The sequence below is a fragment of the Gekko japonicus genome, unplaced genomic scaffold (assembly GCF_001447785.1).
Source record: "Gekko japonicus isolate JY-2015 unplaced genomic scaffold, Gekko_japonicus_V1.1 scaffold1035, whole genome shotgun sequence".
Classification (NCBI taxonomy): domain Eukaryota; kingdom Metazoa; phylum Chordata; class Lepidosauria; order Squamata; family Gekkonidae; genus Gekko; species Gekko japonicus.
This window is the reverse complement of record NW_015168078.1, coordinates 365,366-380,310: the sequence shown is the minus strand read 5'-3', so window position 1 is coordinate 380,310 and position 14,945 is coordinate 365,366. Positions and strand designations below refer to the sequence as shown.

At 42.6% G+C, this 14,945-nt stretch overlaps 1 protein-coding gene across 1 annotated transcript in view; it reads right to left on the bottom strand.

Annotated features, from left to right (window-relative positions):
* RPS6KA5 (ribosomal protein S6 kinase, 90kDa, polypeptide 5) overlaps positions 1 to 13,190 on the bottom strand; it is a 41,063-nt gene extending 27,873 nt beyond the window's left edge. Inside the window, exons 1-5 of the mRNA XM_015414666.1 lie at positions 13,127 to 13,190; positions 10,640 to 10,858; positions 9,675 to 9,790; positions 8,819 to 8,926; positions 6,985 to 7,068 (exon numbers count right to left, since the gene is read on the bottom strand). Of these exons, the coding sequence (XP_015270152.1) occupies positions 6,985 to 7,068; positions 8,819 to 8,926; positions 9,675 to 9,790; positions 10,640 to 10,796 (465 nt within the window). The 5' untranslated portion in view covers positions 10,797 to 10,858; positions 13,127 to 13,190. The remainder of the gene's footprint in view (positions 1 to 6,984; positions 7,069 to 8,818; positions 8,927 to 9,674; positions 9,791 to 10,639; positions 10,859 to 13,126) is intronic.
* Positions 13,191 to 14,945: the final 1,755 nt, after the last annotated feature.

The window sequence follows — 14,945 nt, the reverse complement described above, 5'->3', positions numbered from 1 at the left end:
TGCTCATGCAGGCTAAGTAATTTGTGGTTTTCACGCCCAACGCTCCCGTGGAGTAGAAGCGTCTCCCAAACGCGTCCAATTTTTTACTCTCCCTGTCAGAAGGAGCAGTGTGTGTTTGGACTTGGATGAGGATGTTACAACCACCAAGTTTGGATAAGGGTGGGAGAATAAAAATTCGGCTCCAGTCTTCTGGACTCTATACATGTGGTCCAGGCGACTTGTTGACACTGGGACTGATGAAGGCTTCTCCCAAGGTGCTTTCGCAGCTTGTAAATGGACTGTAGACATGGACAGTGCTATGGTAGTGGAGGTATCCAGTTGCACGATATCGAAGACGGCATCTGTAACCTGTGGTTGTTGTTGAACTACTGAGAGGCCTAGAGAATGGGCCATTCTCTTGATGAGGTCTGCATAGGAAGTGAGATTGTCGGATGGGGATATAGGTAGATCATCTGCGACAGCTTGGTTAGGAGACTTGTGGTCAGGGGAGGTGTGAGCCTCAGAGGCCTCAGTATCAGAATCCTCTTCTACAAAATCAGAGGAGTCGTGATCTGGAATTTGGACCGGAGTGACTTCCGTTTGACTGGCTAAAATCTTTGGTGGAACGACTTGGGGGTTGGGAGGACGATTGAGTTCCGGATTATGGTGGGAAGGTTCGTCAGCCGAAGGACGAGATAGAGATGCTGAAGGTCTAGATCTGTAGGGTGACCTTGATCTGTGGGCAGAGTGGGTCGAGCAACGATCCCAATCAGAATAGCCCGCCGGAGTCAACCACGGCATGGATGGTGGATAGCCCCCATAGAAATACCTCAGCTGGCGTTGGTCTCAAGACAGAGGTGGTGGTGAAGGTAGAAAGACTCGGGGGGATCAACTTCTGGATCAGGTACATCTCGGAGACAAAGCATTAGCCTGCCTTTGAGAGCGGTCCCTATAAACTCGGTCATCAATATCGACAGGTTCAAGAAGCAGACGTGGAGGGTGATGCTGCGTGCTGCTAGAGGTGTGTCGATTCCGATGTGAATCGATGTTGGGAGCCTCTGACATCGTCAATGTCAATGACGGGGAAGGAGAGTGAGAAGGCTCTGCATCCATGGGATGACTAAGGAGCTTCACCGTCTTGATATTGGAGTAAGGATGCTCCAGCTGTTGTATAGGGGAGTCCAGGAGCTGAGTGGTCGGTATCAGCGGAGCGGCATGGACCTCTGATGCCGATACTGCCGTTGGAGCGGGAGGCACTTTAGGGGCATCACCCAGTGCAGACACCGCTACCTTCCCCTTCTTTGCCGCCTTTAGGGACTTAGAGGAGCCCTTTTTTGCGGACTTATGCTCCTTACTTGACTTGGCCCTCTTCTTCACCGGAGTGGAAGTGGAGGATTGTGCCTTCGATGCCGGTGGTTTCGGCGTCAGTTGGCCGATGTCGGAGGAGGGCCTCGATGCCGGAGCTGTCGACATCAATGGTCTCTCGGACTCCATCACTGAGGGAGAATGTAACGCTGACTCAAGTAGCGCCAGTCGGTTTTTTCGTGTCTGGTTTGAAAACCTAGCACAGTGCAGACAAGATTCAGGTCGGTGAGACTCTCCCAGACAAAATGCAGAGGGTGTGGCGGTCAGGAGGACCGAGTTTACTGCTGTAACCCTTGCAGCGGTAAAAAAATCCCCACTTTTTCCCCTTACAAATAAAAAACGGAGGAAAAAGAAGGGGTTGGGGGAGTGCCCGAAGGCCAAACTGAGGCAATCTGGCAACTTCCTCCTCAGCAAAAAACATTTTTTAAATATTTTTTAAAGAACAAACGAAAAAGACTAAGAAGAAAAAAGAAACTGAGGAAAAAATCCGAAGACCCATGAGGCAAATAGCAAAAAACCCGATCAGACCAACGAGGAAAAGGTCTTTCCAACGCAGTGGTAAGAAAGGAACTGGCGGGATGTCCACGCCCACCCCTCTGCGCATGCCCGAAGTCTGGGCATGAAAATCCGTTAAGAGCTTGCTACAATGCTGATCGATCCAGTGCGTGCACACTAGATCCCATGGGTGTGAAGCACAGAGACCATGTGAAAGATCTCTTGTTCTTTCTTTATTGTTGTTCTCTTCTGTTTCTTTACACTGGTTATTGTAATAGTTCTTTATTTCTTCATGCAAGTCACTAGAACTTTGCATGCAGACTTCTCATTCTATTTCTGTCACCCTTTACTTTTGCTTCTCATCTATAGCAATTTTAAGAGGTTCATCAATCATCCTTTCTGGTTTTTCATTTCCCTTTGGTTGCAGGAATAGTCTTCATGCATTCTTCCTTGATAATATCTCTGGTTTCAACCCATAGTTCACCTGAACTTAGTAATGCAAAGATGTTATTTACAAGGCCTTTAAACTTATGTTGCTTAGATTATATTTTGGGACTCTGAATGTTTTGGTGTTATTCTACTTTTCAATATTAACAATTCATGGCCTGTACCACAATTGGGTACTGGCCTTGTTTTAGCAGATAAAATAAAATTTCTCCATCATCTGCTTCCAATTATGTAATTTATTTGATTTCTATATTGGTCTTCCAGTGACGACCACATATACAATAATCTGTTTGGTTGGCCTGAAATATGTGATCGCAATCAACAGATTGTTGTCTTCACAGAATTCTATGAATTGCTCTCCTGCTTCATTTCATGCTCTTAGCCCAAATCATCCAACAATATTTGATTCTGCTTTTTTTCTACATTCCAGTCACCTCTGTTTATCAGCACATCTTGTTTAGGTATGTGATCGGTTTCTTCCTGGACATCTGCAAAAAGTTTTCCATTTCTTTCTCATCAACACCTGTAGTTGGGAGCATAAACTTGAATAATGGTGATATTGATAGGCTTTCCATGAAGTCTGATATTAGTCAGATTTTCCATCATAACCCGACTACTTGTGCTATATCTTGCCTCACTATTACAGCAAATCCATTTCTTCTGTGTTTGTCATTCCCCAAGGAAAACACTTGTAGTTTTCTGACTGAAAATGTACTTTTTGTTGTTGTTCAGTCGCACAGTCGAGTCCAACTCTTCGCGACCCCATGGACTAGATCCCGCCAGGCTCTCCTGTCTTCCGCTGTCCTCTGAAGTTTGCTCAGTTTCATGTTTGTTGCATCGATGACACTGTCCAACCATCTCATCCTTTGCCGTCCCCGTCTTCTTTGACCTTCAATCTTTCCCAGCATCAGGGTCTTCTCCAGTGAGTGCTCCCTTCTCATTTGGTGGCCAAAGTATTTGAGCTTCAGTTTCATTATCTGGCCTTCCAGGGAACAGTCAGGGTTGATTTCTTTTAGGATTGACTGATTTGATCTTCTTGCAGTCCAAGGGACTCTCAAGAGTCTTCTCCAGCACCATAGTTCAAAAGAATCTATTCTTCGGCGCTCGGCCTTCCTTATAGTCCAACTCTCGCAGCCATACATGACTACTGGGAATACCATTGCTTGGACCATGCGTATTTTTGTTGGCAGGGTGATGTCTCTACTTTTTATCATGCTGTTTAGGTTCGCCATCGCTTTCCTCCCAAGGAGCAGGCGTCTTTTAATTTCATGGCTGCAGTCACAGTCTGCGGTGATTTGGGATCCCAGGAACGTGAAGTCTGTCACTACTTCCACGACTTCCCCTTCTATTTGCCAAGAAGTGATGGGACCGGATGCCATGATCTTAGTTTTTTTGATGTTGAGCTTCAAGCCCACTTTTGCGCTCTCCTCTTTTACCCTGAGCAAGAGGCTCTTTAGGTCCTCTTCACTTTCTGCCATTAGAGTGGTATCGTCTGCATATCTGAGGTTGTTGATCTTTTCCCCAGCAATCTTAATTCCCGCTTGTGATTCATCCAGGCCAGCATTTCGCATGATGTACTCTGCATATATATTAAATAAGCAAGGCGACAATATACATCCTTGTCGTACTCCTTTTCCTATGCTAAACCAATCAGTTGTTCCATATCCGGTTCTAACTGTTGCTTCTTGACCCTTATACAGGTTTCTCAAGAGACCTGTGAGGTGGTCTGGTACTCCCATCTCTTTAAGGACCTGCCATAGTTTGTTGTGATCCACACAGTCAAAGGCTTTAGCATAGTCAATGAAGCAGAAGTAGATGTTTTTCTGGTACTCTCTTGCTTTCTCCATAATCCAGCGAATGTTGGCAATTTGATCTCTAGTTCCTCTACCTCTTCGAAACCCAGCTTGTACTTCTGGCAGTTCTCTATCCACGTACTGTTGAAGCCTAGCTTGTAGGATCTTGAGCATGACCTTGCTAGCGTGTGATATGAGTGCAATTGTGCGATAGTTTGAACATTCTTTGGCATTGCCCTTCTTTGGGATTCGTCCACTAGTTTACTCACTCCCAGGATTGCAGTATTTAAATGTTCAGTTTCTCATTTTATGATTTCAAACTTTGATTCATACCTCTCACATTCCATGTTCCTATTATACACGTTGGATATCTTTGGACTTTCCTTTTGTATCCATTCACATCAACAACTGAATGTCCTTTCGGCTTTAGTCCAGTCATGCCATTAAGAATGCTAGTCATAGTTGTCCTCAGCTCTTCCCCTGTAGCTGCCTGAGTGACAATTAACCTTAGGGTTCCATCTTCCAGCACTATATCTTTTTTTGTTTCGGATTGTATCATAGGGTTTTTGAGGTATGAGATTATCAGAAGTGGTTTACCATTGCCTTTTTCTGCCTAGTACTAACCAAGGTTAGCTGAAGTGGCACTGCCACTGTCTACAAAAGATCCTCCACCAGTGTCACCTTCCACAACGGCTGTTGCCAGTAGCTACACTTCTAAGGATTCCGTCACTCACATCACCATTGGAACTCTCTGTTCTTTACATGGTCTTTAAACTCTTCATGAATATTGTTGGTGCTATTGTTTAGATTGTATTTTGGGACTGTGAATGTTTTGGTGTTCTCCCTCAGCTTTATTCTAATTCTCAATATTAACAGTTCACAGTCTGTACCAAAATCAGCTACTAGTCTTGTTTTGACAATAGTCTTTTCCTTTGCCTGAAACGTGTTCGTTATGGATAACTTGTTGTCTTCACAGAACTCTATGAGCCACTTTCCTGCTACATTTCATGTTCCTACCCCAAACTTTCTGATTCTACTTTGTTTCCCACCTATGATTATCAGCGCATCTTTTTTAGGTATGTGATCAATTTCTTCCTGGACACTTGCATGAAAGCCTTCAATATTTTACAGTTTTGGAAATCTACAACTTTTTTCTCTTTTTTTAAATGTTGTAATCTTTGATGCTAAGCTTTTGTTCTATAATAATAAAAATTTGAAAAGGAAAAACAAATCAGTAACTAGCAGGGAACCTGAAGGATCTGAGGTGGCAACTTTGTTTCCCCTCCCCATCTCCTTTCCCCACATGATTCCCTTTTTAGCTCTCCTTGCCATTCCCCATATCCTCCCCTTTACCGCCTTCCTTCTTTCCTTCTCACTCACCAACTAACTTTTTAAAATCTGCTTCCATCATCTTCAGTTTTATTTACATCATTTATACTCTGCTTTTCTCCCCTCTGCAAACCCAAAGCAGCTTACATTATTTCCCTCTCCTCCATTGAGGTAGATTAGGAGGTAAGTGTGTTAGTGGCTCAAGGTCACCCAGCAAACACAAAGGCTAAAACAGGCCTGGAAAGGACCCTGCTTCATCCTCCTACCTTTACTGCCCCATAACAAGGCTTAGAAATACTGTTGTGGTTGCCTAGCAATGGCCACTGAGGGCATTCATTTCTTGAAATTACAGATGCTGCTTCTATTATTGGGGGGGGGGGTTAACCCCCCCCCAAGGTTTTGGGTTTTTTTAATTCCATTTTTTCTAGAAACTTGGGGTAATTTTTCAGCTTTGTAGAAAGATCTGTTTACTCTGTTTATGGCTCCAGTCTCTGGATTTAAGTATTCACAGATCTAGACACACTGAGAATTAGATATATTGATAAAAAGAATAAAATAGTTGCTAAGAGTATATGCCAGTGCAAATGCAATGTTGTTGAAGGACTGAGCACTTTCTCCTCCCTCCAGAAAAATCCTTTCCCATCAGCTATACAATTTGCTGTTAACCTGAATTCTGAAACAAGCTTCAAACCATCTTTTCAAAACACAGGTAAGGCCATCAGAAATACTATAGGAATCTGCAAAGTAATGGAGGGACCGGGTGAAAGGACCACACCATAGTACAGCCTATTTTATTATACTTTATCAGATCCATAGCATTATGTCTCTAACTTCTTAAAACTCTAAACTTACACTGTATTTACAAAAAGAGGGAAGGGCTGGGACATCAAGCAACGCTGAAGTATTTGAATTTATTTAGTACAATCACTTATTACATTTGAGAATACTATAGATGATAATTCTATTTTTCATTTGAAAGACACAACTATTTTGCAAGTAAGATTGGCTGGTGTAATGTGTATTGTTATTTTAATACTTTATTAAATTTTGGTCCTATTAGCATTTCTTCTGATAAAATCATATTAATAGAGCAAGGGGCAGTTTGTCTGCTTGCATCAGCACTAGCTTCCAATTCCACGCACAGAACCAGCAGCTGCCTTTGAGACTGTTATGCTGGCCTTTACTTCCTGCACAATACAGCTGTATTACACAAGGGCCATTGTCTACACTGAAGTGACGGGGGTGGTCCCCAATGGTCCTTTGCATGGCATCATATGACCCTATAATCTGTAAGAGCCACAAGGGCCAGCACTAGCATGCAACAGTCAAATGGGTGGCTGCCCAGAACAGCACTGTAACTGTGCTAACTGCAAACTATGCTAATCAGAGGACTGGCCATTTAAACAAAATCTATTCAGTTCATACGGTTTTGAAAACCTTTTTTATTCACTGTTTTCAGCATAACATAACCACGATATCTTCCATTTAACCCTGAAAGACACATAGAAATGTCTAATTCACATACTCCATTTCATCTGAAATTGCTCAGTGACAAAAGAAGCTAGAGACAACATACTTTGTCATGTCCTGTCTCCCCTCCTTTGACAATATCTGGAGCCATATATTCTATAGTTCCACAGAAAGAATATGCTCTCTCATTCTGAAAAAAAGCAAAACAAATTGCCAAAGCAGTAGAACAAATAGTGGCACCTTTAAGACCAACAAAGGTTTATTCAAAGTGTGAACTTGCATGTGCAAGGCACACTTTTCAAATACAATGGAATGGTAGGTAAGGTTCAAACTTATAGACCACATGAAAATAGCCAAAGCACAAACTGATATCAGAGTCACAGGAAAGAAGCATAAAAAGGAAAGCTTACTTAATGTTTCTAACACTTCTACTCAGCGCAAGGTGGCCTCTGAAAACAATTATTATCTCCTTTTAAAAAACATCAGTTTTACAAACTTATTCCTTGCAGAAAAGTAGGCTCACCATTCACCATTTTAAAAGCAGCACTAGCATCCTAACAGTGAAGAGAAACTATAATTATTCTATAAGTGAACTCTGAAAAGGAAGCTAGCTTTCTGCAGACAAAATATTAGCACAAAACCTGTATAATTAAAGCCTGATACCTGCATCACATTTGGTAGGTCATATCATAGGCCTATATTAGATAACATTAGAACGTTTAAAGGGGCCTATGTTGTGTACATGGCTTTGAAAAACCCTGACTTTGAAAACTCATGCTCTAGTGCAGTGGTGTTGAACTCACTGGAAATGTGTTATTTAAAGTTAAAAAAATATTTAATTGTGTTTGTGTCCTTTATAAAGTTTCTATCTCTGCTTCCTGGCATTACCTTTTATGACACACATGGCCTGGTCCAACAAGGTCTCATTTATGTCAGATCCCGCTCTCATAACAAATGAGTTTGACACCCCTGCTCTAGTGTCTCTAATATATATGCACAAAAAGTATGACGTATGAAGCAAACATTAATTTTCATGAACATAAAAATAACACTTGTAAAGAATCTCTGAACACAATACATCAAGTTCTCTAATTAAAAACATCAACAAATTTTAATAATATTTAATGAGCACCTGGTGGTTCAATCTGAGAGATCTTTACCATTAGGGACGTACATGAACTGGCTCACGAACTTAAGTTCATGATTAATTTTGGCCAGTTCGTGGATCACAAAGTGAAGTTTGTAGCAGGTCAACCAGCACAAGCTTTCCAGCTGTTTGTGGAGGTTCATGAATGAACACATTTTCAGGCAGTCTCTGTCCTGAAACCTGCACCTATCAAACATATACTCCTGAACCTGCACCTATCAAAATGCAGGTTCAGGAGTATATAGAACGGATCCTGTTCAAGATAGAGACCCCAAACTCTCAGGGGTTCGCTGGCTGACTCTCCTCCACTGGCCCTCCAAGTTTGGTGGGGATTGGGTTTACAGGTTCTGAGTTATGTCCCCACCAACAAAGGTTCCCCCAGGAAAGTGCTTTCTGAAAGTACTTTCATAGGGGCACCGTTTTGGGGGAGTGCTGTAACTCAGATGTTGTTAGTTTCCCTGCTGAATGGGGATTTTGACCCCTGATACACTATCTACTACACAAAACTGTCTCTCAGTAATTAAGCAGCTGAGAAACAGTACTAGCAAACTTTCTAAACTGGTCACATTAACACAAGGAATAGGATTTTATAAACACATTAATTACAGATGTATGTAATTAAGCACACTGTAAACTTATCCGTGGAAGATAGCAGAATACTGTGAGAAGACCATCATTAGTAGAACAGAACAGAAAAAATATAACAGTCCACATGATTACAAGGACAAATAATGAGGTATTTAGACTAAATGTCCTATGTCTGTGTATGCAGAAGGGATACGCAGATACTTACTTCATCGCTAATGAACTCCTTACTCAAACCAAAGTCTGTCAACACCACATGGCCATCAGAATCAAGAAGAATATTTTCAAGTTTTATATCGCGATAGATAATTCCCAACTGGAAAACAACAAAATAAAGTATCAGCATGCAAGTTTAAGTATGCTCTTCAATTGGCATGCAACAATGTCCATTTCAATGTCCATGCTGATGACGCGACCTCTACTCAGGCAGCAGATCTGGTGTCATCCATGGAGGCACTAGGACTCTCCCAATATATAATGACTCCCACTCACCGGGCTGGGCACATGCTTGATTTGATTTTTGCAGTGGGGGTAACAGTGGACCGGATTACCGCTTCAGTAGTTCCATGGTTGGACCACCATGCCCTGAGGGCCTGCCTGAATGTCCACTTCAACCCTGTGAAGGCGGCGAGTGGACCCAGTGCAGCTCCTGATGGCTCTGCGGGATCCGATGCCCCCTGGCGGCTCATTAGATGCACTTGTAGGGGACTGGCATAGCTGGCTCTCTGCAGCCATCAACGAGATCACTCCCAGGCACCCTCTTAACCATTGCTCTAGGGTTGCTCCCAAGAGCTGCGGCTTATGAAGCGAGAGCTGAGATGGCTAGAGAGACGGTGGCGTTGGGCTCGAGACGAAGCAACAAGAGCATCCTATAGGATGTTTATGAGATGCTATGAGATGACAGTCAAAGCTGCAAAGAGGGAGTTCTATGCGGCCACGATTGCGTCCGCGAGCTCACGCCCAGCTCAATTGTTTAGAACAATTCGGTCGATAAGTCTTTTTCCTTGTCCGCTATACTTTTTAAATAACGATAATGTTTTAAGGAAAGATGAAAAATGTTTTACCTTGTGTAAATGTTCAAGTGCCAGTACAATCTCTCCAATGTATATTCGTACTTCATCTTCAGTAAATCTCTCTCTTTGTGAAAGATGGGTAAAAAGTTCTCCTCCATTAATATAATCTAAAATATAGACAAAATGGTATTTGTGGTTTTATAAAAATTGTAAATGACTTTTCATAGGTATAACAGAACAACAAACAATATAGGTATCAGAACAACAAACAACAATAACCTTAAAATTGTAATTACTCATCTGCAGCTGAAGCTGTTCAAAAGTGGCCCAATCCAATTACACTTAAGTCCTTAAGGGTCCGTTATTACCCCATAACTACACATTATAGGCAAAAGTTTTTAGCCAGACACTCTTCTTCCCCCACAGCAAAACTTGCTCTGGGAGGAAGCACTTTTCAATGTAAAAGAGATAAAGGGGTAGGAATACTTCCTTCCTGCAACCTGTCCTCTCCTGCCTACCCAAAAGCTTCCCAAACACAGACAGATCTGTATTTTGAGGGGGATGAAGTGATTTGGGGACAAGATTAGAACACAGAAACAGTGAATGGGGGAGGGGCTTTAAGCACTCCTGGTCCACCACAATGTTTCTTTTTCTCTGTTCAAAAATGATCTCTCCTAAAGTGACTTTTCCTGAAGGAAAACACACACATACAAATATAAGAGCCTAAGAGCTTCAGCAGTACACACTTCTGTGAAATGTGTTATGGGGTACAAAATATGCTTATATGTGGGTTATATAACTGAACTAGTGTAGATGATCCAGAAATCAAAATGCTGCTGAGGGCAACCTAATGGCACTGGGAAAAATATGTCAGTGTCCACAAGGGCAGAAATTTGTTTAAACACTATCTACTTTTGTTCTTCATGGTCTGCAGTTCTGCAGAGTCAGTGATTCTTATCAATACAAACTTGAAAATACTAAGCCTACAACATAAAAGTGTATCATTTTAAACTTACCCAAAATGAGATGAAGCTTTGTGTCTGTCTGGAAAGCATAATGCAAAGTAACCAAAAATGGAGACTGTCGAATGTGCTCCAGTACTTGCCGTTCAGTTTTTGTATGTTCGGTTGTTTTGGCTTTCTGAATTATTGTTGCTTTTTTCAATACTTTCATTGCATACAATTTGCTAGCATCATGGCCACTTATTTTCCTCACCAGAAACACCTTTCCATAAGCTAAAATGAAAAACAGGAGAGATAAAAACTAAAAAAAAAAAAATTTCTATAAATAATTCGCAATTGCAATTTTCAGTTGCCATAATACCCTCACAATCACAAAATGCCCTGATCAGAGCCTTCAAACAACTTATTACCAGTATGTCAGGTTCCACAGCCAAACAAAGCAGTACACACTTAACATAAGGTTATACTTTAATGTAAGAGCTATAGAGGCAGTAACATCGTCACTGTTAGGAATGGCTACTTTCCTACAAGTATAATGGGATATAGGGTATTCGTACGCACCCCCCCACACTCCTAGGCCAATTGGCCTGACTCCCGTGTGTGGGAGAATGGGGCCCCAGGCTGTTAACAGCCAAAGCTGGGAATCGAAACTTATCCCACGGGTAATAGATGGATAGACACTACACAGGCAGCGAGCTAGCAAGGTCATAGATATGCGAATGCGGTAACAGTTGGTACACAGGTCAAAAAGATGCACTCTTGCCCATAAACATCACGGCAGCATAGCTGACACAGTACAACATTATGCTTTCAGGCTGGAAAGATAATGATTGCAGGCTCTAATTTGAAAGGTATCTTGATATCATGTTGATGGGGTAAAAGAACAAATATTTGTAGAAATGGTGTTCAGGGGGTTTGCCAGTTAAATAAATCTGAGTATTCAGAGAGGACTGCAATTTAAGAAGTGATAAAACTGTTCAGCTTACAAGGACACGTATGCAAATTTTAGCATGTTCAGCCTTGCATTATCAAAATCTTGGGTAACATTAAAAATCCCCTTAAGATTTTTAACATAGCTTGTGCTTCGAAATATTCATGAATCATATTACTTTTACAAGTCTTTGCGAAAGGTAACTAATATAGCCTCATATATTTCTTCATAAAGGAAAGGATATTATGCTGTGTGATATACACAATATAGGGAGAAGCTGAAATTACAAGAGCATGCTGGACTTCCAGATAAATTAGTATGAATTACACTCATCCATGTTTTTAAAAATTCTTCTTCAAACACATCCTCTGAAGAAAACTGGAATGGTTATTGACTGATCTTTAGTATTGTACATCTGAAGACATTCACAGTGTCTGAAATGTGACTCAGAAAGCTGAACCTTCTCACAGAAAGGAGAAAATATTATCAGACTTGGTGAAATACTGCCATTTGAAGAAGGATGGGATGAACCTTTTATAAGGGACTATACTCACAAAATACCATTTTTAAATGAGGCTTAAAGCACTGCAGAATAGTAAGGAGTAGAAGGCAAAAAGGCCCCATACTGCATGGCGAGGGATGAGGGGAAGGTAAGCAGAAATGCTGTCGTAGTGCCTTGTTATACAGCAATGGAAAGGGCCAAATTAATACAGATCTTTACCATGTACCCTTCTCTCCAGCAGACCCAGGAAAATTGATTCTCAGGGTTGCAGGACCTACATAGACATGCTATTGGGAGGCTGCACTGAGGAGTGGGAAGGGGGGGGGACCACACTTTCTCCTTTTTCTGGAAGCACAGCTCCCGTCAGAGTCAGAAGGGACTGCTGAGGAGAAGGGAGCAAGACAATGATCCACAGTAGCCAGCGCCTTTTATGGATGGAGCAGTAGATAGAGCCCATGATTAGATCCTAAAATAGTAAGACAGGTTACTAGATTATACTTCAGTAGCTGCATGAAAATGCTGTTGAATGTACAGGTAGCTGTAATATGTAGGATGTCTTTTAATGTATTCTACATTGTTCCTACTATTGTATTTACTCAAATGCAAGACTAGGATTTTTTCCAGGTTTTAAGTTACTGTTATGTCCAATAGTAAAATTTTGCATATAACATTTTAATGACGAGGGGTCATCTTATATTCATGGTTGTCTTTCTTGTGAATAAATATGCATAGAAAATCTGCAACCTAGCACTAGGAATCCCTGGCATGGAGAAGCAAAACAGCAATTTATTTGGGAGCTGTAACTACAACCAACAGAAGCTGTAACATACAGATGGAGCTATAAGAGATAAGGAAACCACTGAACCTGTCAGGAAAACTCCCATTGGGCTTCTACTGAACTCTTGCAGACATAATAGCAGAAGGTATGTACAGAAATGACTGACAATGGAGCAGTTATTTCAAGGGGTTAATTGTCCAACAGAGGTGACAGCTAGTTTGGAAACAAAATGCTCCCTTTTCCCAGACTGTCAAATCTCAGTCTCTAAAATATAATTCTTTTTTTAACATACTTTCAGAAATCTCGTTAACAAAGAAAAATAATTCTTACCTCCTGTTCCAAGAACTTTCAGGAGTTCAAAGTTCTCGATGCCCACCTTCTCCACATGACCTGTCAAGTTTGCTAAGAGAACACAAAACATTCTAGTGTCAGATCACTAGCTCTTTAAACACATATTAAAGCACTAAACAAGACATTGCAGCAAATGGCACCACTAAAAACCCTGACCTCACATTTAACTCCCTCCTTCCCTCCATAACCTCTAGCATAGCCGTCTTTAACATTTCCACAGTTGTGACCCACTAAGCCTGGTTCTCACTGAATTGGAAGCACATGACAGGAAGTCTCATGACATCAAAGTCATGTGAAACAAAGAGGGGAAACGAGTTATTACATCACTAGTATCAAGGCCAGGACCATGGGCCAGACCAAGAAGCTGGTACTAGGGATGTGCATTTCGGGATCCCGAACCGAAAAAAAAGCCGAAAATAACGATTTTCGGCTTTTTTCGGCTTTTGGGATCCCGAATTAGCAATTTATGAGCTTGTCCGAATCCCGAAAAAAATTCCCGAAAAATTCGGGTCCATTATAACCAATGGGGCCATTGAAGTCAATGGCAAAAATCCTCTTGGAACTTTGCGGGGGGCTGGGGGGAGGGGGTTTGGGGTAGAGGCTCCAAACTTGGAGCGTGCTTACTGGAACCTCTCCCCAACATACCCACCAAGTTTCAAGACGATTGGACCAGGGGGTACAATTTTATGGGCCCCCAAACAGGTTGCCCCCAGATCAGCTTGCTGCAGTTTATTCGCGGTTTGCCGCCGAAATTCGGCGGCAATTCGGCAACATTGTATCCTATGGACCTTGGAGTGGGTAAGCTCCAAACTTGGAGGGTGGTTACTAGAACCTCTCCCCTACATACCCACCAAGTTTCATGAAGATTGGACCAGGGGGTCCAATTCTATGGGCCCCCAAACAGGTTGCCCCCATCCCATTGTTCTCTATGGTGGGAAAAAAATTACTTTTTTTCCCACCATAGAGAACAATGGAGGGATGGGGGCAAACTGTTTTGGACAGCATGTTTGCAAACTTTTGCCAGACCAGCCAGCCCCAGCCACACTGCAGCAGAGAAGAACCATACAAGTGCCCCCCCACAACCTGTGCCGCCAAACTGGGTGCCCAAAACCCCAAAACCAACACAACTTGGCTCAAACCAAAGAATCTCTCTACAGCAGCAGCACTGAGGTAGCATGTCTGTGCATTACCAATGCCAGACAGACAGGCCCAGCAGCAGGACCAGAGCAATCTGCCCCCCCCACAACCTGTGCCAAGGTGCAACCAATCAGTGCCCAGACCAACTTGGTGCAAACCAGAGAATTTCTGCAGACAGCAGCAGCAGCCCACAGACTGAGGGAGCAAGCAAGTGCATGCCAGCCAGGCCCCAGCATTGCAACAGAAGAACAAGAGCAATCTGCCACCTGTGCCAGGCCAGCCAGGTTGCCATGCCAGTCAGTGCCCCAAAACCAGAACTAGGTCAAACCAGAGAATCTCTCCAGACTGCACTGGAGCGGCAGCACACAGGCTGAGGGAGCATGTATGTGCATCGCCAATGCCAATGCCAGCCAGCCAGGCCCAGCAGCAGAACCAGTCCACCACAAGTGTGCCAATGTGCCAGTGCCCAAAAAACCCCAAAAGCAAAACAATCTCTCCCCTCTGCAGTGGCAGCGGCCTACATAGGGGAGCATGTTTGCTAATGGCAGCCATGCCCAGCTGCAGAACCAGAGCAATCTCAACTTCCCCCCAACAACCTCTGTGCCAGTCACCCAACTTACTGGACTCAGTCCAAACCTGAGGATTTCTGCAGTATAAATGA